We start from the raw sequence: 25,810 nt of genomic DNA on the forward strand, positions 1-25,810 counted from the left end.
ATTTTAGCTGGACTAATGTTAAAATTTCCAATTTAAAAGATAATAAAATATAATGGCTTCAATATTAAAAAAGTGTACCTGGTGTAAAAACATTTAAAACGTTCCAGTCTTGTTTTAGTTTCATCACAAATTGTATTATCTGACAAGTATCTGATAGGAAATTATTACTCTGATCCCGCTCTACTTGATGGGGCTTACTCTGAAGTACTGTTTAGTGAAAATTTATACTTTGACACTTTTTAGTTCTATTTTTTATGTTAACAGTGAATAAAAATTTTATTTAGTATGAAAAGACTGACTTGTGGTGAAAAACCCACAAAGAATCGTCAACCTCTCTGTACTTTCATTCACTTACACAGAGTATTATAGTGTCTCAGTTCAGTCGTCGGGTTTTATAGCCTGCGGGTTTAACCTTTTACTTTATTCTCATTACTCTCATCAGCCTTGTTTCCAGCTTTAGCACGCAGCGCTGGTTTTAAGTGAAAAAGCTTTTATAATAACCACTATACGCTAAGTGCACCAGGGAGCAGCTTTTTAGCAGCTAAAGAAGAGGAGGATGGTAGAAATCAATGTAGATCTACAAGAAGAGTGAGTATTGTAATTAGATGTATTGGGGGGGGGGGGGGGGGGGGGGCATGGAAACTTATAATTGTCAGTTACAGCTTTCTGCACTTCCTGCAAGTAACCCTAAAATCAGCCTCATACATATTTAAATGGTTAAAATGAATGTTACTTTGTGTGTGCCATGCTTCTAAATACAGGAGTCTCTCTTTTTAAAGTTGGACTATTTCTGAATTCAAGAGAACTGCTTTGGTTGAAAGGAGTAGACAACTAAAGAATAATTGTTGCTGTGTGCTGTATTTGATATTCAGTGCTGTTTTTGGCTGATGTCTAATATGCTACTCATAAATAACTTACATTTATGTTACTAGGGCAGGCTGTAGCCTAAAACCTCCATTTATTGTGGTTAGATCTGTGGCTGAACATCTTCATACACCTTTTTTATAATAATTGTCTGTTCAACGCCAGCAGGCAGCTCAAGAAAGCTGTAATGTCTGCTGGATTCAGGGACTTCTTGTTGTTTCAGTAGACATATGTCTCACCTCTCCAATCATCCCGTTCCAAACGCCGCGGACCATCTTGCCATGTTTCCCATTGGTAACCAGGTAAAGGTCATAGGAGAACTTGATGGTGCGGGACAGCTTCTTCAGGATGTCTATGCAGAAGCCCTTACAGCACAGCTTTGTGTAGGACTCTGAGTGGCCAATAATGCTGCAAGAAGGGTGAGAAAAAGCAGAGTCACACACACGGTTAGTACAACTTTGCTTAACCATCCTGTGATCAAAGATCCTCGCTGGCAGCTGGGACAGTTGCTATCTTTAGCATCAACACCAATGCTGTTGTTTTACTTTGCTTCAGAGAGCGAGTGCTAAATAGTCGCAGGCTCTCATGCTGACAGACACCATCGTCTACAGCAGCAAAGTGAAGGGCAGGCAACGGCTGCTTCATTAGCTGGAATCAATGTCGGTTAACAGCACGTCTTTCAGTGAGATGGAGGCGATGCCTAAAAATGACAAACAAGCACAAATACACTCGCACACTGTGTGACAGAGGCCACAGTGAATGGTTGACTGACTGTGATGGCCTCTAATCAAAGCCCATTAAGGTGTGTAGCATGTGTGGGGTGCACTCCCTTCCTCTCTGTGGCCTTGCTACTTAATGGGGTGTTGAAGAAGAGAACAGAGGGAAAGGAAATTGTGGGAAAAAAAATAATAGAATAAAAAATAATGGAAACCTCAAAAAGTGACACCAAACAGGGAAAGTTAAAATCAGACAAAGTGAAAATGGAGTTGACACACTTCCTGAGAAAAGAAAAACTCTCTTTTTCCCCCTCCGCTCTTTCATCTATTCAGCTGCCGAAGAAGTGGGTCTAAAATCTACGAGGGCTGAGTCACTCGGTGTGTGTGTCTGTCTGCGTGCGTCTTTGTGCGTAACTGACTGATAACCTCGGCATGTCAATGAGTCAGCATACGAGCTGAAGAACGATAAAGAGACGACGTGAGTGAATAAATGAGCAAGTGATTGAATGAAAAAAGTCAAGTGAGTAATTAACATTAAGGTGATTATTTTCCAAATCTTAAGAGTTCATTTTAGAAACATTTTAAGTGCATTTGGAGGGCTTGGTTCTTTCACGGGAGTGTAGCTCTGATAAACGCCGTGTTAATTAATTGCTTCAGGAGCTGGCCACCTGTCGTCATTATACACACTCCACTAACAATTCACACACAAACACACACAAAAGCACGTGTAAACTGGGCCGTCTCTCTCCGTTTCATACACGAACACATGCACGCATACAGTACAATGTCCCCTGGGGATGCGCAGCAGCAGTTGTGTTGTGCTGTGCTGTGCGGTCTCCACAAATGCCCAGAAACTAGTGCAGCGTGGAGGGGAGCATGTTAGACCAGAGAGAGTGAGAGAAAGGGAAACTGTCAGCTGAACAGCAGACAGGAAACATACGGACCAACAGCCAGACGATGCAGCGATGGGGCAGCGGATTCAGTTTTGAGGGAAATGAGGGCAAGTGCAAAGGAGGACAGATGGAGGAGGAGGAGGAAGAAGGAGAAGAGATTGTGAAATTACCATCACTGTGATCCAGTTGAAATGATGAGGAAAACACTACAAAGTTAATGCCCGACAGTATTGCACCGCACTGATCGTCCTCGTTGCTGCACAGTGCAAACTATTAAAGTTTGTATTTCCATCAGATAATATAAATCTTATATTATTAATCTCATCACTGTTTATCATTTATTTTCTTTTAATTGATTACCTGAAGCAGAATACATTTTATCAAACCAACAGTCAAACTCCAGAGGCACGCTTTGTAACCATAAGTATACGGATACTAAAGCTTTGTGATTCTTCAACATTTTATTACTATTTTAAACCTTTGGATAGAAAGCTGGACCTAATCTAAAATGAATAATAAAATATTTGTCTTATATTACTTTACTGGTTTATATAAGGATATTCAAGCAGAGCTAAAGCTATTCAATGAACACTGTGCCTCACAAGGACTGCAAGTGAGGTAACATTGTTTCGCATTACTTATGAGTCTTGAAGGCGTCTGTACATTTATGTGTGCTCTTTATGCAATCGTTAATAAACTTTGAAATGGAAAGTGGATTCATTTTCTCAGAAAGACAAATCAAAGACGTGCCAAATGACAGAACTGATGCATAAAGTAAGAGGGAGGTGGAACAGTCAGACATGGACATGTAATAGCCTTCACTCTTCTGGTTTACTAAAAAAAAAAAAACTGTATTCTAGAGTAATGTTATTTGTCAGTTTATCTTTGAGCAAAAATGCATCAAGGTAGAGGAAGACCAGCGCCTCCAAATGACCTCATTATTAGATACTTCTGCTGCACACAACTAACAGTCATGTGAAAAGGAGCATTTTCAGAGTACTCTGAGCAGTCTGGTGAAATGCCAAGTAAACCCTATGATTCAGTAGTTTGTAGATTTTTACCAGCAATAATTTGAGGTAGTCTCACGTATGACTTCATCTGTCTCTTACAACTTGTAGAGGAATTCTGGTCCTCTTAATTACAATATTTCTGAATTTCATTGAGGTGTGTGTTGATGCACAGCTCTCACACCACAGCATTTCAATCAGGTTGAGGTCTGGACTTTGACTGGGCCATTGCAACACCTTGGTTCTTTATTTTTCAGCCATCCTGTTGCAGATTTGCTGCTGTCTTTGGGATCACTGTCCTGATCCACTTTGGGCCAAGCTTTAGCTGTAGGCCAGCTGGCCTCATATTTGACTCAAGAATACTTTGGCATTCAGAGGACGTAATGGTCGACATAATGACTGCTAGGTGCCCAGAAAACAAGCCAAAATGATCATGCCTCCATCCCTGGGCTTAACAGTTGGTATGGGGTGGTTGTGTTGTGTATATGATCAAATATCTCCACTTTGGTCTCATCTTTGCAAAGAACAGTGTTCCAAAATATTTAAATGCAGATTTGTAAACCTAACCCCTGCTACCGTGTTCTTTTCTGCAACCCTTCCAAAGAATTAATACTTTTTCAATCTTCTTCTGATATTACTGTCATAAAGTTACCTTCCAGTTTCCTAATACTGACCTTCCAAGTTACTATGGAAACAGTAAGGATGTACTTTCTCAGGACTTCAAAGAGTCTTGTGATCATCATGTGAAGACAATGTAGACAATAATCTTTGAAAATAGTGTTTTCAAAAAACAGCAACTTTTTTTTACATTTTGTAAAAATTGTGACCTATCAGAGTTCAAAGGTGTTTATAGTATACAATAAGAGAAAAACATCTTAAGATAACATAAGCAACTCTTGTCAATTTTGAATAATCAGTTGTCCAAATTATTTATCAATTATCTCAAATAATAAATTATCTAAATTCCTATCTGTTAATTTTCTGCCCCAGATCTTATCTAATTTAAGAACTGCTTCCCATTAGCAGCTGGTCGCTCAGTATTGGGTTACACCATACTATTTCAGACAGCTGAGATTTGAGACGCTGGATTTTAGTGTGGAATTCCTACTCTTAATCAGCCCGGAGAGGTAGGCTTAGCCTTTTGGCAAAAGAAGCTATCATCTGTCCAAAGAAAGGGTTTTTAATGAGCAAGACAAAAAGTTTTAATCACACTAAACATCTGCTCTGCAGGGAAGCCGCTCAGACCACACAACAAGATTAACTGATTTATAGAGCACCAGTCGCCTCTCTCCCTCTCTCTTTCCTGCTCCCTCTTTGTTGGTCACCGTCCAAATGGGACACGCCAGCCAGAGAGAAGTAGAGAAAGAGAACCAGAAAGAGGGTAGGCTGGGATAACATTGTCCCACTATGACAGATGTCCCCATGTTAGATAGATAAATCTTCTTTACTAGCAATCAATGTGCCATTGTGCCCAACAACAGCCGCTACATATCTCATTCTATAATTAATGTGCCAGCCATAGCCAGATCTGCAATCTGCATAAATGATACATGCACCACAGACACATGTACACACATACGTGGAGTCATTGAAGTGAGCATGAACACAGCATTAATTAAAATAGTTTATCTGCTTACAATCAGATGATTGAAGACCGGTCAGTTTGTGCAGACTGCAAATATTACACCTAGAAATCTTCACGTTTAGCTGTGATATACAGATACAGATTCCTCTTTACTGCTGAGAGTTAGATGAGAAGATAGACACTGCTCTTGTGTCTATATATTATGCTACAACCTGCACCCAGTTAGCTTAGACTGGCATAAAGAAGTACGTAAATGCTGGACACGTAACATCATTAAAACCATAGCAAGTTCTGGTTTTAGTGGATATTTAAAGATTAAACAAACAACCGATCAACCAAAACCTTAAAACCACTGACAGGCGAAGTGGATGTTGGTACAACACAATTTTCTGCTGGGAAACTATGGATTCTTTCATGTACCATCCAGCTAAACATTGTGGCTGGCCAAGCACGGTGATAACACCTCCCAATGGCAGTGGCCTTCCTGAGCATGACAATGATGTCTGCCACACTGCAGAAACTGCTAAGGAACCGCTTGAGGAACATGACAAAGAGGCTGAGGGTTGACCTGTTCTCTAAACTCTCTAGATCCCAATCCGATTAAGCATCCATGGGATGCACCAGAATGAGCTCAATCCCTGCACACCCAACCGTATAACCTGCAGGACCCAAAAGCTCCACTGCCAAGATCCTGATGCCAAAAGCTACACAACACACCCAGAGGTCCCGTGTCCATGCCATATCTCTCTCTGTCTCTCTCTATATATACAGTTTTGAAAATCATTTCAAAACTGGATAGCACTCTTGCACTCAGCCATGTACCAAGCACATGTCTGATGGTCAGACTCTACCAAATGGAGCAGACCTTACAATCAATAAGGTTCCACACTTGAGCAAACACTGCAAGCAAACATACAAAAATGAATAAATTGTAACATAATCAATAACAGGCAGTGAGATTCCAGTTAGCGATAACAAACTCCCAGAGTACAGGGCTAAGAACATCAAGGAAACTACAGTTACATCCTTTTGATACATTATCATACCAATGCATTGACGTAGCTTGTTTGCTGTCAGTTGGGATAGTGCATCATGATATCTGACTTAATATCCTGGCAGAACTAGTTATTAAAAGGTGCAGAATAAACAGCCATTTTTTTGCTGTCAGTGACCAACTGCAAGGAGTTGCATTGACAAACAGGTTAGCCAAAGGCAGGACATGCAACCCCTTAAATCTCTGGGTAACCACGTTTGATCACAGGTTGCCTGGTGGGAGGCAACCTTTTTAAAGCCAATGTATCAATCGTAACTTCATTGCACACAGTTGCAATACTTTGGCTGTACAGTGGTCTTTAGCTACTGTTTTCCAAATGTGACTGTAGCGTTAAAGATAAGTCCAAAGGCAACTCGGTGCCTATAGATAGTGAACAAGTGGGCTAAATATGTTTATACCTTTCTGAGCATGTTTTTAATGTGATTAACTTATCACCAATACAGCTTGCTTTATTATACAGCCTGTCCAGGCGTTTGTGCTCCAGTTTTTTATGGGTGAAATTCTAATATTTTATTAATCTTGTTGTTCAGCACTAAGTAGCATATATCTATCTGTCCGTTGCATCCCTACAGTTTATGTACCCACCACAGTCAAAATGCAATCAATGCAGTCGATGCTTGTGGCTCATAATAAAAACATCAACATCACTGACAGATTATGAGGAAAAAAAAATGCTGGATGAAGATACAGTTTAGTCATTAAAACATAACTTTATGAAATAGAGGAATTAGCAGAACACGAAACAAAGACACAAACACATCCATGCCCCAAATGGCTAAATTATTGGGTTTGAATTATTGGATTGACCTGCCAATTCTTAGTCAACATGGAAAACTTCAGTCCTTTTTCTCTTTCTTTTTGGCACTTAGTAAAACAAACCAAAACATCTTACTTTAAGAGCTAACAAACTAAAAATAATCTGTTCCTGTTACACATGTTCCTTAGATGTAAATTTTATATTCAACGAAAAACTGGTAAGTAAGCAAGCAAAGGCCCTTAATAAAATTTACCAGCACTGTAGCATAGGTGCTCGTGTAAAATAGCTAATCCAAGACACATAGAAAGATTTTTATTAAAAAAAATAGTGTTTGTAAATATATTTATAGTTTCAGTTCTCCCCTTGTCAACTTGATAAGTGAGATGACAAAGTCGTAAACACTGCTTACAAGACATATCTGTGAAAAAACAACAACAACAACTCGTGATATAGTTTCATTTCTATTGTGTGTGACCATGATGAAGATAGTGTGTATTCTTAATGAACACTAGTTCAGAGGTAATAGCTGTTTAATGGCTGTTTTCTGCCATGCTGTGATCTGTGTTTGACACAGAGGGTGTGATTTTAAAGTGCTTAGACACTCAGCACACACAATTACTCTGAGTTTAATGAAGTGTGGAGGTATGCAGTGTCTACTCAAACCTAAACTGGGGCAAAGGAAAAGGGAGTGAGGGAGGGTGTAGATGTCTGAGTGTGGGACTGCAAATTTGCTAGAAATAGTGCCAATATGATACCTTTGTTATTTGCTAAGTATTAAAACAGTAAAAGCTCATTTAATGACTTTATAAAGGAGCATGTGATGATGGAAGTTCATAACTATGACCAATTCAAATCTAGAGTCATTGAACACTTAGGTACGGCTTTTCAATAGCTTGTTAACGCAAACATCTAATCAACCAATCACACAACATCAACTAGATGCATATAAGCATGTAGACAGCCTGCTGAAGTTCAAACCGAGTATCAGAATGGGGAAGAAAGGTGATTTAAGGGACTTTGAATGTGACATGGCTGTTGGGCTGGTCTGACTATTTCAGAAGCTGGTATTAAAATACTTTCTTAATGGCAGAGCAGAATGACCTGACTGGTTTGAGCTGAAAGGAAGGGAAGAATAACTCAAACAGCCCATGATTACAGATAATATATACAGATGAGCATCTCTGAACACATAACATCTTTAAGAATGTTGGGCTACAGCAGCAGAAGACCACACTGTTTGCCACTCCTGACAACAGGAAACCAGAGATATAACTCACCAAAATTGGAAAAGTGAAGACTGGGAAAACATTGCCTGGTCTAACGTGTCTCAGTATTTGCTGCAAGTCTTAGATGTAGGGTCAGATTTTGGCATAAACAACATGAAAGTATGGGCCATCCCCTTATCTCAGTGGTTAAGGCTGCCGATGGTGCAATGGTCTGGGGGATATTTTCCTGGAACTCTTTGGGCCTTTTAGTACCAACTGTTGCTGACAATCTCTATTCTTTTATGATACCAGTTTACCAGCAAAATAATGCATCATTTATGCATCACCTCAAATCTCAAAGTGGTTTCTTGAACATGGAAATATTCTTTGTGTTCACAGATGGGAGATAAAATATATAAACATGTCATCAAAACATATGGCTAGTTGTATTTTGCCTGTGTAGCCCAACATGCACATTGAGACACAGTGTCTCAGTCTGGGTCAAACTACTGGCAAGTTCTGCTATAACCAAAAAACATGAAACTAGACCATTTATTTTGTATTTTATGAATATATGCTGACATATGTTGTCCTCTTTTCATTGGCCAAGACCACTGCTTCAGAGGTTTTTTTTTGAATGCATACTGAAACAACGCCACCAACACTGTGTCACTGGAATTGCACAGTTTTCATCTATTTAGAGCCACAGCACTACATTTCATGAGACAATGCTGTGGTATAAACATCTGTGACCATGTATTTGCTTACATCTATGTATTTATTAAGCTGTGCGTGTGTTTGTGTTGCCATGTGTACCTATCTGTGTAATTGGACTGACGCCTGCAGGGCACAGTGTTGCGGACACAGGTACCCGTGCCTGGGTCTACATTCTCAACCATGACGAACGGATGCTCCTCCAGCGTAGCCACGGTCAGGTGACGATCATCAGACACATGCTCCAGGAAGTTGCCATACCGAGGCCAGATAGGGTAGCGAACTTGGAGGACGCCCCGGGCATACGTACCCACCTGAGCAAGAAGCGTGAGAGACAAAGATCTCATTGGTATCACATGTGAGTCCCGACCTTCGTGTCAACACCTTCCCTCTTCACCTACCCTGCCATTCCTAACTTCACAGGATGAATAATTTTTATAAAAATTTTATAATGAAAAAATGCATGCGCTGACCTGGAGGAAGAGGATAAGAAGATCAAAGGAGAGTATACTCATTAACACATGCTGAGGAGACTTAAAAGTGTTTGAGAAAGACTTTTACTGGGGAGGAAAAACCCCTCAGAAACTAAAACAAAGAGTAAACCAACTGTATCACATTAATAATACAGCCCAGCATGTGCTGCTTTCGCTGTGTGTTCATTTTGTTGACTGATTATTCAATTAATAATTTTCCCTTTTTTTAGACTAATAAACATTTCGAAATGTCACTATTCATAATGGTAACTGTTCAAGTGATTACCGCTATTTATTTTGTGTGTTTAAAAGATTTGCTGCATTTGTAGAGCCGGTGTAAGTAAAGCTCACTGAACTGAAAATAAATGAACAAACTGAGATTCTGACAGATTCGTTAACGAGATTGCTACTGAAAGAAAGGAATAGACTGCGTATTTTAATGTCACGGAAGCCACTTTTGCACCAGAATTGTTGTACAATGTCACATCACGCAATGGATAGTCCCATAGATGTCGGCGGTAAGCTCAACGAAACTCTCCCCATGAGGAGCAAGACTGTTTGTCACATCAGCCAACCTAATGAGGCGTGCTGAGCTTGGCCAGCGCTGACTTACTGCATATGAAACTCACTCCCTTACAGATTTAATGAGACCTCTTTTTCATACCAACTCTTGATTCTTTCTTCACCTTAGTCATACTAATGTTTTTCCTTCGTCATACATGGGCGACTTAAGGATCTGTATAAAGGTGCAGCACGTAAGGCTGTGATTTGTTTCTGTGCGCCGTCTGTGAACGACAGAATGGCAGAACTGCCAGTTTTGAAGATCAGTCATTTGAATTTATGGGATCCTCATGTGTCTGAGCATCTTAAGCATCTTAAGTGCTTTCACTGCCATTCAGGCACTGGACCAATCATTGAATACTGGGTTAAAATATGGTGTGATGATTGAATGTGCCACACTCCTATCTATCAATCCAGTCAGGTTTTGACAATAAGTAATGCATTTACCTTGCCTAAAAAAGAGTCTCTTTGTCAATGCCAAGACAGCACTAGTAGCAGAGTAGTTTTATGTTTGGAGTTATTTTTTTCTTTAAAAATACATCTTTAAAACACGTCAGTTTTCTCGCTCTCTTTTTGGCTGTTTCTGCAGCTATTTTTCTCTTTTTTTACACATTTTATTGTCTGTGAAAAGTGACAAATAATGACCTCTTTCTGCTGACTTCTGTTAATTCAAAACCACTGCCAAGAACCAAAGAGTCATGATTCTAGGATTCACTGAGCGAGTGACAACAATAAGCTGCGAATAACAGATCCTTCAATTTTTTGTAACAGAGCCAGAGAAACTGTCATTACGCTCCCCTATCCTAAGCTTCTTGTTTAGTTTTTCAAATTCAGAAAAAAGGTGCTACTAAACAGCAAAATGTCTACTGTTAGAGCTTCCTATTTTGCAGTTCCTTCAAAATAAAAGGGTACTTATTGAGCCTGAAAATGAACTGTCATTTTCCATTGTGTTTGCCATTTGTGTTTAGCATCTTGTGTTTTCCTTGTATTGTAGTTTATTATTCTCGCCTCCTCTGTGTCACTGGAATCTTGTTCACTGTAATTTTTCATGTGTCTTATTTTAATTAGATGTTCTTGTTATTTCTTCATTTTTTTTCACAGTCAATCAGGAAATATTTCCTGATTTATCTCTCTGTTAATGATCTTGATTATGTGCACCTGTACCCTGTTCCCCACCTGTTTCCACTTCTCTAATCACCCCTCTGTATATAAATAGTCCCATCTTACCTTTATTGTTTGTGTACCTTACCCAGGGTGTGCTTTGCTTTCCTGGCCAAATGATGATGAATGATTGCTTGTTGACTTTTGTTTTGTTTGCTTTGTGGAGTTTTGAATTTAGCCTAATAGAAGTTTCTTTTAGTTTGGCTCTGGATGCCTTGGGTCCTGTGTTTATTTCCAACTTTCTGCTACCATAAAACTGTTTTTTTGTTTTTGTTTTTTTTTGTTGGGACAATCTCACTTTAGGTCAGTTAGAGTCTATTTCAGAACAATGGTGAAGTGAAAAGGCTATACTGCACATAGCTTGTGTTTTTGCCAGTAAGTCATATTCAGGAGGCACTTCACCCCTACAAATTCACCATACAGTAGTCAGGTTTTCCCAGCATTAGCTGGCTTCACAAAACCTAAAACCCAAGTTGGAGATAATGGATAGCAATTTCCTTTATCAAGCTTCAGGCTCTATGTTTGCTCATATAAAATGAGGGTGTCCGATACATCATTCGACTCTTCCTATGCACAAAATGGATCGATGGGGCACAGTCTGTTCCAGTCATACACATTATCAGTGGAAAAGGTGATGGTGCTGCTCTCTAAAGAATACAACACTATTGCTGCAAGTGAGATTAATGTTACAGGAAATCATTAATCAAAACTTCAGAGCAGTTAAATAAATATATATTAATGTGAGTTACTGCTCTGTGCTGCAGCAGTTTAGAGTTGCGAAACTAAACAGTATATATTTAAACACTGAATGTTGTTTGGTGTGTTCAGTTCTGACATTGTCCCATAAATGGGACAATAAAGAAAAATCAATTATTTTATTGATCGAATAGGTATTTTTAGTGATAAATAGCCTACGAAGCTAACTGATCAATTTCAGTTGCAGATGCAGCAGTGTGAAAAATATTAGTTTCGGACTAAACGTAAATCCTTTAATTCAAAGTCCTTTAAATTCCTGAGACACTGGGATACCAGCAGTTTGCACTACTGTAACAGAGGGGTTAAGATCTACAGGTTGCATATAAAAAAACCTGCTCCTTCGGCAAGTATCATACCAACAGGATACTGTAAATGAAACAATATGCAAAATTGTGGCCTCCCAGCCAATTTTAAACTGAAACTCTGAGGATAATCAGCTCCAGATCAGTTTATGTGTTCGCTGTCAGTTACCATGGTGATCTAGCCATGTTAAAACAAAGGAAAGAGGAAGAAAAGAGATCCTCCTCCACTTTATATTCGACTTACCTCACTTATACCCCTCTTGTCTACTCTTTGGGGTTGGGCAAGAAGTCTGTTTTTCCTTTAAACATTGCAGCTCTGTTGTTAATAAAAATAAAAGGCAGAGCTGTGTGACAATTCACATCTCCCATGTATATAATTTTACTGATTATCGCTGCTTTGTATTTACTGTGTTGAGTCTATAGGTGTAAAATTGATACAAGATAAGACCTGGGAGAGGATCCTGGCAGTGAAAGGGGACAAATGTCACCCAGCAGCACCCTTCAGATGATGATAAGGAATAACAGCATGTTAAACTGTCAGGCTGTCACAATGAAAAGAGAGAAGCTTGAAAAGAGCAAGTACTCCACGACATGTCATTATAACGGATGAGATACCTGACACAAAGAGGAGAGGGAGAACAAGCGGCGAGAGATCGGGCTGTAATGAGATGGGATTGAAAAGGAGGGAGAGGATTCGCAAAATTTAGATGCTTGTATGGCATCTTGTCAGATGTCTTGTTATCTGTAACTTGTGAACGTCAATACCTGTGCTCGGGGACTAACATGGGGAGGGAGAATACGTGATTTTAGGATCTACAAGCACAGACGATCCTAACCCCACTTCAGCACAATGACATGTCCATGTTCATACACATATACACACATGCACACACCAGCCAGGAGGTGACATTGATAAAGTAGGTTGGTCTTTCCAGGGCAGAAATAAATGAGTTCAACTGTAGCTGTGAGATTACGTTTAGGTCTCTCTGTTCAGTCTGTTTTTCAATACACCCTCAGGCTTTGACTGCGTGTGTGCGCTTGTGTGCGTAAAAGGGATTGAAAACACTCCCTAGGCTGCAAGGCATGGTTATGAGGAAACGGGAAGGATTCATCCTCACCAGGAAACAAAGATGCACACTTCTATTGATCTGAAATAATGATGTCAAACTTCAAGTCTAATGCAGTTTTTCAGGTGTAAACTATCAGCATTTATCCAGATTAGATCTTTAAGTTGGATGCTTTCACACTTAGAGGCTGTGATTCTGAGCCTATGGAAGTAATGTCCATCATTTTTGCTAAAAAAAAACAACAACTGTGCTCTTCTCATGTCATGACAAGCCTGAGCACACAGGCATGATACACATACCCACACCAACACTTATGATGTCTGTTAAAAAGTGCAAACATTTTGAAGGAGAAACAAAATCCCAGATTTTATTTTAAATGCATTTTGTCTTGCCCTGCTCATGGTGTGTTTCTGTGCCAGTGTGTGTAATTCAGTTAAAGCTTCTCAGTACCTTGTCCCAGATTCTGTCCCGGTCCAAAGAAATGATAACCATAGAAGGGTTTGAGAGGAAGCCTTGGTTGTTGAACGACAGATCTCTTCTCTCCCAAGTCACATTCAGCATGTGTCTAATCCCAACAGAAACATAAACAGTATGCAATCAAGGAAGTTTGACTTCTGCTTTCTAGAAATCAGAATATGCATATTCATTCACACGGATGCATGCACATACAATGATCACCTGCTAATTAAATCTAAAGCTCCCCCCGGGAGCTTAATCTAATGTAGGAGACTGGAAGTAGCTCATTAGGCGATGATAGCGGCAGGTGATTGGTCTGACAGCCTAGTGTTCCCACTGAGTGATTTCACTGTCTCTTAATACATTAATCCATGACAGACTAGACTGTTTATAATGAATCCAAATTAATTAGCATTTCAGACCAATGCTAAAGAGGCGCTATACTCGCACAAATTTCAATGAGTAACAAAACAAGTAACACCTGCATAGTGTTGCTTCACCTGAACAGAGTGTAGTTGTCTGAGTGTTTAGCCGGCTTGTTGCAGTCACCGTGTCCCTCGGGGATAAAACCATATTGCCGCTTGAAACTATCTGCCCCTTTGGCTACGATGGCGACACCCTCCCTCACTCTCTGCCGCAAGCTTTTCCTCCACTGGTCGGTAATCACACCGATTACACCTATAGGAAAGCTGGCAGGTGGAGAGCTGTCAGGGTTGCCCACGGCCAGACTGGGGAGGATCCAGATGTAGCCTGGCCCCAACAGACCAACCTCAGCGGCATTTTTAAAAAGGTACTGCGCCTCTTCGTGTGAGCAGTACGCCAGCAGAACCTGGGAGTCCAACTGCAGATGGACAATAAATCAGAATATCCTGAGCACGCTGCACTACTAAGTCATCAGAAGCAGCTAACTTGGATAACATAGATGTTTACTAAGTTTACATACAACAAAAGAAGCAGCTCTCATTAAAGAGGAAAGCTCACGGTGTCCACAAGATGCCTCGTCTCCCCAGCTGCTGCAATATTGAACACCTAGAGCTAACTTCCCTGTTTTAAGCAATATTAGGGTCTGCATATGGAGGCAGGAGGGATGCCTGTGGCAAATTTTCCAAGTCTGCCACCAGAACACAGCTTGTTTCCCATTTGGGAGGTTTGTGTTTTGCTTTGTTCTCGCAGGCTGATTACTTTCCTTTTCACTCATTTTGTACTTTTCACTTTTTACTCAGTATTTGGTCAGTTCTGAGCACTGAAAACGACTCCAAAAACATATTGCTTTATGTTAAATTACACGTTAATGTTAAAAAGATTAGTGCTGCAACATTATGCTTCAGAGTACCCACCCTGAACCAGTGCCATTACTTCGAACAGAGACAAAATGTCATAGCCGTCTGGCAACAGACAAAGCTAATAACATTTTAGTCTATCTCTGTGTGAAAGCCTTACAACAGATTGGTGACCTGGCCACGGTGTACCCCATCTCTCATCCTATGACACCTGGGATAGGCTCAACTACTTGCCTCCTGCCCCTGCGTTTCATGCATACTGCCCATTAAAACAGGAAAACAGTAGCTTGTGATTTAATCTCCCAGATAATAGAATCCCTTAACATTTCAAAGTGACTTGTCGTACCTGCTGAAGCATGCGTTTGAGCTTCATGTCACTTGCTCCAACGGACATTTCCAGAGACATTATATCCTGCACATTCCACAAGAAGTAGGAAGTATCTGTGTAGGACTGAACTATATCCACAAAGGTGTCGTAGCCCGGCATTAGGCTGGTGATCACAGCAAATTCGCCCCAGTCATACTCCTCCATCATCTGAAACAGACACATGCAGAATTATCAATATCTGCTGCAAGAAAAAATATTGTCACATCCTCTAAGGTGCAGTAAAAGTAAAGAAGTAGAGTAAATGGTAAACCCTAACTTGGACAAATGTATTATGTTTTAAAGAGTAGATTAATATATCTACTGTCTGCTATTATGGGTCATTAATGTCTGAATTTTGCATCTTAAAAAATCATGTTCAGTTCTTCCAAATGATCTCTCCTCATCCTCAGCTACCAATCACAAGGGGGAAAAGGTACAGTTACAGTTAGTGAGTGGGCCCTGGAGCTGTTGCTAGGTGAAACAGGTCACAAAGAGGGTGCTGCTTTAGTCGCTAGCAGATTGCAGCAGTCAGCTGTAATTTGCATAAAGGTGCCGACATGTCTTAAAACACTTTTGAAAGGCTAAAGGTTAGTAAAATTTGCTGCAGCCAGCACGTTTCCAAAAACACAACTTTTGCTCTGTAGACAAACATTCTCCGTTTCTGGTTTTTCATTTTTCAGTCTCAATATTGTTTGGTGAGTACCTTATGCGTGTCTGCAAACATGATCTATGCTTGATAGGTGCAACTGCTGCAAGTTGCAAGTGACCAAAGCAATCACAAGGAGGCTTTTGCTTTTACCCTCAGCAACTACTGGTTTCAAGGGGTAAAGGCAATTGATTGCACAAAGTGTCATGGAGCTGTTTTTTGGACAAAGGTTTTTCTGTTGTGAACTCTGAATTCTTGTTGTTGTTGCTGTTTAACATTATGTTGGCTTTCAGAAATGTGGCAACGAGAATGAAAAAGTATCTTGATTCCTCGATGTTTCAGTTCCTGGTTCTTTCTGTGTTTTCTTTTGATAGAGTTCTTCTTCACTTGTCTCTTCTTTTATTTGTTCCTGCCGTGTAGTTTCCCCTGGGCTCATTACCTCAGTTTCCTTGTTTGTGTATTCACTTCTCATTGCTCTATGCTTCCCTGTGATTTTGCCTGTGTTTCCTAGTGTTTCCATTCCCTATGAAATTATTCCTTGTGGCTAAAACTTTAGTTTACTACCATTTCGATTAAACAACTAAGACAAAGTGTTAACTAGTAGGCTTCAGAGGTGCAGAAATGTTGTCATCTGACTTCTGGGTGTACAGAAGTCTATGGTAAAACGGCCCTCAGATGCCTGCTCTGTAACCTTAGTAAACACATGACTTTAAGGTCACCTGGTGAAAATAAGGTCTACAGGTTTCAAAACACCAAGATGACAGAAACCACATTACTTAGCTTAAAGCCTCACAACAGCACTTCACTGACAAACGCATGAATTCATAGTGTCCAAGTAATTTGAATACTGTCTGTGGTATTGAGTTGCTTTTGGTTTTGTTTTGATTGTACGGCCGAAGTGATTCCTCTTTTTATTTAGAAATGTATCGAGCCTAACTTTGGGTTTAACATCAAGACAGTAATGACAACATCAATCAAAAAATATACCTGCCAATTGTAAAATAAAAGTCTGCTGCAGATTGTATTCGTTTATGGAAACTCCAAATTCAAATTGGGGATCTGCAATTGACTTGTCAGCCTCATCCCTCTTAAGATTTAATGAACTAGAATTTTCTTTCCTCAAAACTGAAAGAATTAAGTTTTTGTCAGCTTTAAAATAATGCACTTCCATACCTTGAATATGCAGTTGACCTGCTGCTCCAGGGAGACTCCCATCTGCAAGAAAGAGGATCCTTCAGCCTGCAATGAAAAAGAGTGCTTCATTCAATGCTTGTGGTTGTCATGGTTCTGAAGGTGGATGATGCAACAGCAGCTCAGAGCAGACTTCTTTAGCGGGGCTCATGCTTGCTGTCACAGAGGTTTAAAAAAGTGTTGAGATCGAGTACCCAACGGGTTTCATTTCATTTGTGTTGTGAAATATTTTCACCCATGGAACAAAACTAAAATATTCTGAGTAAATCAGCACACAAAAAATCCTGGTACAGTGTTGAACCTGTCACAACAGAAGCCAAACTGACAAGATATTCACATGAACTTGCTCGCTTGTCCTCATTTTAGCAACATCTTAACATTGTTACAGCTGCAGAACCGTCTATTTAAATAATTAGTTCCCTTGTTCAGCTGTAAAACGGTCCATGTTAAAAGTCACCATGGAACAGTCTTACATAACCAATTAATTAAGAACCAATAAAGACAAAGACAGGACTACATTTTAAGAGGGTGATGCACGGGTGATTGCATTTGAAATGAAAGATCTTTAGAGATTTCAGCAGTGTCTTTAAAAAACCTTAATTGGGCAGTTTAAAAAGTGACCAGAAGCACACCTTTATAGTTTTACACATATGACAGCAACTAGTTAGCAATAGCTCCTTAACACCAGATAGCTGTCAAAAATACCTGCACCCTATAGGAATAAATGTCCTATAAGGAAAAAATGCTTTTATTTTTTCCAGGGCCTTGATTCCCCAAATTGGCTCTCAATGTCTCTGAAGTGGAAATATTCAGTCCTGCTGCTCTCTTTATGTTTTAGGCGTTAGCGTACATTTTCACACCTAACTGAAGTTTACCTCCGAATGAACAAAATCCCTCTTAGCAGTGCACTCATACACAGACTAAGCATTGGCTGCACTTTGATTCAAACAGCCAAACCAGACAAAAGAGTTAACCATAAATTTCCACAGTCTGGACACTTTGCCCCTATCTTTTTTTAGACCCGCATCAGTGATAGTTAAAAGAAGTTGGAGATCTAAGGGGCCTAATGGTGCTGCAGGGCATAAGCAGACCTGTGATGTAAGCAGGTGCAAGAATATGCAGGGTCTTGACACAAGTAGTGATATGTTTTAATTTAATAATGGGTGAAGATGGGGAGGTTGGTGCAAGAAACGCAGATCAGGGCAATATTGTCTTTTTAAAATATGTACATGGTATAGTACATGTACTATACCATGTAATGCACAAGAGAAGAAGGCAAACAGAATGAATGAGAGAGAGAAGAGCTACTGTTAAACTGTCAAGTGCCATTAGGGACCAGGTCTCAGATCTTTTCAGTCTGTTCTCGTCTCAGAGGTGACTAACTGTCATCGCTCCTTCCTGTTGCTTTTCCCTCTCTCACAGCTCAGAGCCTCTGCAAAGCCCAAGAGAGTTCTGCAGCCTGAGGAATACCACAGAAGTATCACAGCCAGACTCTTTCACTCAATTTCTACCAATTTTATCTCTGTCTGTGCTTGTTTGAAACTCACCTCTATCCAGAGTTGAAATGCTACCAGACCACGGACTGGGCTAGGCATCAAAATAGCTATAAAAATAGCAATACTGAGGCTGTCAGTGAATGAATAAAAAATGGCTGTGGATTGGCAGTCCTGGTTAGCTATAGTGCCCCACTTCAGCTAGTATGTCTATGCAGCGGTGAGGTGCATCATTAGAAGAGAAAAATACAATTAGTTGTGCCCGAGCTATTAAACAAGCTAATAACACGGTGACCTCCTCGGTCAAGTCGGTGCTTCATCACTATTCAGTTTGTCACATCAGAATCAAACATGTTTGAAGACATTCACTTTCTCTTCCATAGTGAAATCAAATGAGAATTACAACAAAATCCTGTTCTCGACTAACTCTCACAGTGACACACCCACACAAAGAGACAGAGTTCACCCTCCCTCTTTTCATCCTCCACTTCCCAGCCGTCTTGTTCTCACCACCTTGGCAGTGCGGCTGTCACACACAAGTGTAATTAGCAGTCCTACTGCAGCAGCGTATGGTAATATGACAGGGAGACTGTGGACATGGTGGCTGCTCACACAGTCCTCTCATTCCACGGGGAGAACTTTGTACTGTACCGTTGCTCAGTGGAGTGACTGGTGTCAGTCAAGCACACACAGATGCTCATTCACATATGGACACAAATGTATTACACAGTAATACCCAGACAGGTCTGCTAGATTTACCATTTTAATTGCTTAACAAAGCCCCCTACCACAAATCACAGCCAAATATTAGCATCCATTAATGCATCTGATGGCCACAGATAGTTCACAAATTACATCAATATGTATAAAAATAACAATATTGTTAGCATGTATTTACACTCACAAGCCACTTTATTAGGTGTTCAACTGCCCATTAACGCAAACATCTAATCAGCCAATCACATAGCAGAGACTCGAGACATGGTCAAGACAATCTGCTGAAATTCAGACGTGGGTAGAAATGGGATTTAACTGACTTTGAACATGGCCTGGTTCCTGGTGTTCCATAGGCTGGCCTTTTAGAAACTGCTGGTCTCTTGGGACCAGCAGTTTCTCACACAAACATTTTTAGGCTTTACAGAGAATGGTCCAAAAAAAGGAGAAAAAAAATCCAGCGAGGACAGACTACTTTGAGCTAATAGGAAGACAACAGTACCTCAAATAACCACGCATTACAATCAAGGTATGCAGAAGAGCATCGCTGAATGCACAACAGCTCAAACCATGAAGCAGCAGAAGACCACTTCTGTCAACTAAAGAAAAAAACAGGAAACTGAGGCTGCAATTCACATACCTCACCAAAATTGCACAACCCAGTCCAACCCAGGAACTGAAGGTGAATCTAATAAAGTGGCCAGTGAGTGTATAGTGCACTCTTAACAAAAATGAGGCATGAAAGCCAGCTCTCCCCACAAAATCTATATTTTTTAAAGGTCAAAGGTCAAGGTCAAATTTATTTATATAGCACATTTCAAACAGCCGATGCTGCACAAAGTGCTTAACAATATAAAAACTACAGTAAAAATAAAGGCACTTTTCTGGAGGTACACCAAATGTGTAATATACTGAATGTGACAATTTAACAGGAAAATCCAATAATGGTGTTTCTGTAAATGGTTCGCTGTCAAACACCATCTTTAAACCCTAGCTAGATTATAAAATATGATTCTCGTCCACCCTTTCAAAGGGTAATAACAACATGCCCATGATAAAAGGTGCTTGCGTATTAGCAGGAGCAACATGGCCCTATATGTCTAGCCCAAGGACACTTACATTGGCACATGGAGAGGCCTGGGATTTAACCACTAACCCTGCAATTAGTGAACAACCTGCTCCACAGTCTCTGCAGTGTCACTGGGGGTATGAGATATTCCCTCTTTTGGCATTTTAATGATGCAGTAATGATAAAATGTGCTTTCTAACATGTTGACTCCAAAGACAATGGCATATAATTTACATTATTTCTGAAATCTGAAATTCATACCCTCTAGAATGATAAAAAAAAAATTTCATCACCAAAAAAAAGACAACTTTGTAATGAGTGAGCCGTGTGTATTAAAGGACAAACAGGCACAAATCACGCCAGTAAACTGCAAAGGTTTCGCATTTTTTGTTTAATTTTTCATTCCATGAAAAATTAGTTCCTACCTGACTCCCTGAATTTATGATACATACCATGGTACTTTTGCTCGAAGTTGGTTAAAAAATGTGGCAACATTTAACACCCTCTTGTCTGGGTGTAAAGTTTTAACAAAGCATAAATGTGTTTTTCAACCATGATCATTTCAGTCTACACCTTTGGGTCTTTGACACAGAAATTTTTTTTATTGTAAGAAGGTAAAAATTGATGTATCTTTCTAAATATGCTAAGGCCGATGCACAAACAAAGAAAGGAAAGAAAGGAGGCTCTCGTCAATTTTTTTTTCTTTTTTCATCAAGTTATCCGACATTAAAGCTACGATAATCACAGATATATTTTTGAAGACATGGTCTTGGTGACAGCTTCTCTCTTGAAAGGGACTATATCTTCAAAAGAAATGATCTCAGGCAGTATTTCAAAAGTAGTTGTGATGACTTGAGCATCAGCGACAGAATCAGATTATCTTTTGGTGCATTGGGGTTGGTGGAAGAAATCAAGCACATTCGATGGAAGTTGATGGAAATGTTTTTAGGGGACTTACTTGTCCTTTATATAGTGACATTTATCTCTTCATGATGTCAGGAAAAGTATTAAACTACTGAAATACTTTTATTACTACTTTGACCGACTGCCTTTTAGAAATTATTGGGTCATACTCATTGGATTTGGCCATTAATGTGATTTTATTCCCAGCAATGGAAAACTGTATCCAACGTGAATGCAGCAGCTCTGTTCTTCTCATGACCTGTTTATAGAGTGCTGTGGTTTCTGGATCATGAGGCCGAGGGAGAGCCAGAAGGGAGGCGGTGGAGAGAGGAAACAGAGGTGCAGAAGGACAGACAGAGAAAGCGGGTCAGTCTGGCAGCAGAAACAAACTCCTAAAAAAGAAACGTACACTGTGATCCAGTGACAGTTGTCTGGCTCACATCATCACTTTGAACCAAAATCACGACCAGCGTGTGACCTTAGACTGCAGCCAGTCCTCAGACGGTAACCCTTGAATATAATCTTCCACTGACAGCCTCAAATTGTAATAGATGATCTTATATGCTCGAATGCTCGAACTCAACGCTTTCTTTGCTTCAAAAATCCATCATGTTCACAGTTTAAAGGCACTTTTGTCCATGTTTACTGGCATCCACATAAAGCTGTCAGCTTTTCTTTTTTTTTAAATTCCAGACCGTATCATCGCCTGCCAGTGCAGTCGCTCATTATTTGATGTTTGTAACTGTAACAAACAAAAGCTTGTTTGTGAGTGATCAAACATTTATGGCGCAAAACAGAGAGATTTAATAGTGCTTCACGAGAGCAGATAAGAGCTGTCATCTGCAGTTAATTAATTCCTCCTTTCCCAAAATGTTTCACGGCGGCTATTAAAATAATTTACTACCCTCTGTCATTATTTTAAGAGTGAACTCAACCCAATTTACAAAAGCAATGATGCTCTTTATATTTATGTCAAGTGAAAACTATTTGTTTTGTTTTTTTCAGAAAGACATTTTTTAAGATGAGGTGAGGTGATGAGGTAGTTTTTCTATCACGTCATTGCTATTATGTCCACTTCACTGTGGACGTAATATGTTCCTATGCCTCATGGTTTTTTTTTAAATCTTTATCTCTTCAACTGCTTAAGTCTTTTCGTTGGAAGAAGTAATTGTCTTTTGTTTGCTTCTTGGATCAATTTAAAGGTTCTCAAAATTACGTGAATCATATATGTAGCCTACACAGACTCTAACCCATTAACACCCATATTGGATTTTGAACTGACTTGTTATCAGAATTAGAAAGACTTTATTTATCCCCAAGGGGCAATTAACATACAACAGAGCAGCATAATGTTGAATATAAGGACAATAAGAACAGGCAATGAGAGTGAGATAACAATTACACAGAATATACAGTATATACAGTTTTAAAATTACACAGTTTTAACATTAAAGTGATTGAAAGGTGAATAAATAACTGTAAGTGACTAAAATTGAATATTGTTATTGCATGCTCTCTACTATCATCTTTTCAGTAGATTTCAAGATACTTGGAGAATTAATGGTTAAGTAAATTACATTATGGAGATTTAATAATATTAAATTAAACTGCATTTCGTTGCCCTGTACCTGTGCATGTGCAATGACAATAAAGTTGAATTCTATTCTATTCTAAATAATAATTAAAGTAATGTTAGATGTGATGATACCAGAAATAGTGGATCACCTACTGGTGATGGCCAGATGGTGCGATATGGCAGCCTCGCCTCTGTCAGTCTGTCCCAGGGCAGCTGTGGCTACGACTGTAGCTTGCCTCCACCAGTGTGTGAATGTGAGAGAGAATGAATAGTGGAATTGTAAAGCGCTATATAAATGCAATCCATTATTATTATTATTATTATTATTATTATTATTATTATTATTATTATTATTTAAACCAACTGTTAACTGTATATTTCTGTACATTTAAGTATTATTATTCATATTGCCGCATTCATTGACCTTGTTTATAGGTAATTTCATTGTTTAATCACATTAAAATGTTCCTAATTTAATGTTTAAAAGCACCCGGAAAAGGCAAAATCCCATGTAAAATTAGGGCAACGAACTATATTGTCATTACTGAAAATAACCGTATATTTATGAGAAAGTTATTTTCTGTTATTTTCTGGTATTATTTTGGCACCCCAGCTGCCAGAATATTACTGTTTTTTTTAGGATTTTTTTTTTTACGGTGTATCATGGCACGCTGGTTACAATCTTCCACTGGGGATTTTGCTATGGTTATGTCTAGTATTTCTAGTGAATGCAGTGATGACAGACGAGAACACTTGCAGGTGATTAAAAAATGTACAGTTGTGATTTTAGAATTTTGGTATTAAAACGTATCAAGTATAAAAATGGCTGATTCTGGTGACATACCTACTGCAAATTGGGAAGGAAATTGGGGAGTTGTAAGTAAATACTCCCCTGGTGCCTGCATGTGGCTGCAGGGTGGTGGAGGGATTGAAATAGCAGGTAGTGATGTGGAGCAGGAGAGAGAGGGATGGGACATTTTGCAGCTTTAATTCACCACCAAAGTGGGAGAGTCAGGCATGTTACGTGTCTATGACATAATGCAGCTCGAGCGGCCTGACCTAGCTAGCAGGCTTCGCTTGATTATAGACAACAGTGTGGACAGGCATTGAGCCCTGACCTCAACCCTATCCAGCACTTCTGTGATGTACTAGAACATCAGCTGAGAGCCAGACGCCAACATTGAGCTCCGATGAGGGGCACAGCATGCCACCAGCAAAGCATTCAGCTGCTTGCAGCTTCTTCATTTGCAGTGAATGACGTTCAGAGCCACCATAGAGCCCCACCTGAATCCTAATGGGAATATGTGTGAAAGAATATAGACGCTAGTACAGCGTTAACAATATAACCACTCAGCTTGGCCTTAGGCATTGTTGCTGAACTGAAGATGGTCTCTGCCATTTGTAGAGTAATGTTTTACATCTTTTTCTGTAGGACACCAGTAACTGAGTGATTTGGAGAATGAAAATTTTCTGAAATCTTTTTTTAGTTAACATTAAAGTTGCATTTGAGCTAAATGTTAAGGTTTGACAGAACTTATGAAATTTTGATGCAAAGAAATTTGGACATGTACTCTAAGTTACTAGATCTAGTCATGTAAATTATAGTGCTATATATACATTGTTGTGTGTGTCTACTATTGTATTTTCTGTATCTGTAGTGCAGTCCCCAGCACATAAGTATCCTTTGTACTGGAACTATTAAAGTTCTATCAAAAAGATCCAAAAAGTAGAGCTATACTGTGGATGCTGTGCCCAAGAACAACATTCAAAAGTTGAATTTGTGCTCAAATATAATTTAATGGTATTAATATGTTACTGGTATAAGAATCTTTTCCAGTGTCTCTTTGTTATCTTTTCTCAGAATCATTACATTTATAACACCAGCAGCAAAAGCGAAGGATAGGGTGCCCCCTCCAAATGATTGATTATACTATATGTGCACTCTGAAGATTCCAAATTACCTGATATGCTGCTTTTTTGTCATTTTCTGTTAAGCCAAAAAAAATCCCTTACATTTATTTTATTTAGTTAGTTATTTAGTTATGTATTTATTTATAACACAAATGATGACGAACTCTGGTTGGAGGACTCCCCTGTGAATTTTTGCCTTGGCCCCCAACAGACTCTACTGGCGTCAGTAACACTGATGCCAATTGGAGCAAACCTCTGCCCCAGGCTTCAAAATGTTATCTAAATCCTCAAAACAGTTAATCTCCTGATCTGCTAATTAATTAACCTATACAATTAATAGTTATTTTATGAAGCCGATTCATTGTTTGCAGTGGAATAATAAATACAGAATGCTTTTAATCCCTTTTGCAACAACGACATCATCCCGTGTCGTTGTTGCAAAGGGGGCATTTCAGAAACATGGACAAACTTTCCTGCTGGAAATTTGAAGAGTATAGCTGGAGAAACCAGATTACTGTTGCATATACATTTGCAGCTAACATACAACTATTGTGTAGTGGCAGTGTTAGGTGTAACACATACTGTAATCACATTACATTTTTAGCAACATAGTAACGTTACTGAACTAAATTTAGTAATTACATATCAGTTAATCAGTTATCAGCACGCTGGGCAGATAGAAAGAGAAAAAAGTCAGACATTTACAGCTATTGAGGATTGGAGATACTGACATTACTTTTATTTCTATTGCCCAAAAGGATCAGAGCGTGATTCTAAAGTGCAAACTGCATGCAGAACAGAAACAACTGCATTATACTGCTAACACATTGGCTCTTTATAGCCATCTGCACAGACAGGATGCTAATGCAAAGCTAGCTGAGAGCTCAAAGTCATTGTAAAGCTGAGTGCATGCCAACCCCGACCCAGCAGCCAGACCCTGAACTTCTCTTTGAGCTAGTTTTCATCTTTGCTTTGTTGCCCTTTTGTTCATACGCTTTACACTGTAAAAGATAGTTTAACAAATTGCGTTCTCTGGTAAGTAATTAAATGACATACTCCGTTACTTTTAAGAAAAGATTGATGTGTAAT

At 39.4% G+C, this 25,810-nt stretch overlaps 1 protein-coding gene across 2 annotated transcripts in view; it reads right to left on the minus strand.

Moving 5' to 3' along the window:
- LOC113028189 (glutamate receptor ionotropic, NMDA 2C-like) overlaps nt 1-25,810 on the minus strand; it is a 60,652-nt gene that overhangs the window by 17,610 nt on the left and 17,232 nt on the right. For both annotated transcript variants that reach the window (XM_026178255.1, XM_026178254.1), the window contains 6 exons: nt 17,038-17,103; nt 15,198-15,386; nt 14,072-14,412; nt 13,566-13,680; nt 8,898-9,109; nt 1,104-1,272 (listed from right to left, as the gene is read on the minus strand). In XM_026178255.1, coding sequence (XP_026034040.1) covers nt 1,104-1,272; nt 8,898-9,109; nt 13,566-13,680; nt 14,072-14,412; nt 15,198-15,386; nt 17,038-17,103 — 1,092 coding nt within the window. The remainder of the gene's footprint in view (nt 1-1,103; nt 1,273-8,897; nt 9,110-13,565; nt 13,681-14,071; nt 14,413-15,197; nt 15,387-17,037; nt 17,104-25,810) is intronic.

This window comes from Astatotilapia calliptera, chromosome 8, assembly GCF_900246225.1.
Source record: "Astatotilapia calliptera chromosome 8, fAstCal1.2, whole genome shotgun sequence".
Lineage (NCBI taxonomy): Eukaryota > Metazoa > Chordata > Actinopteri > Cichliformes > Cichlidae > Astatotilapia > Astatotilapia calliptera.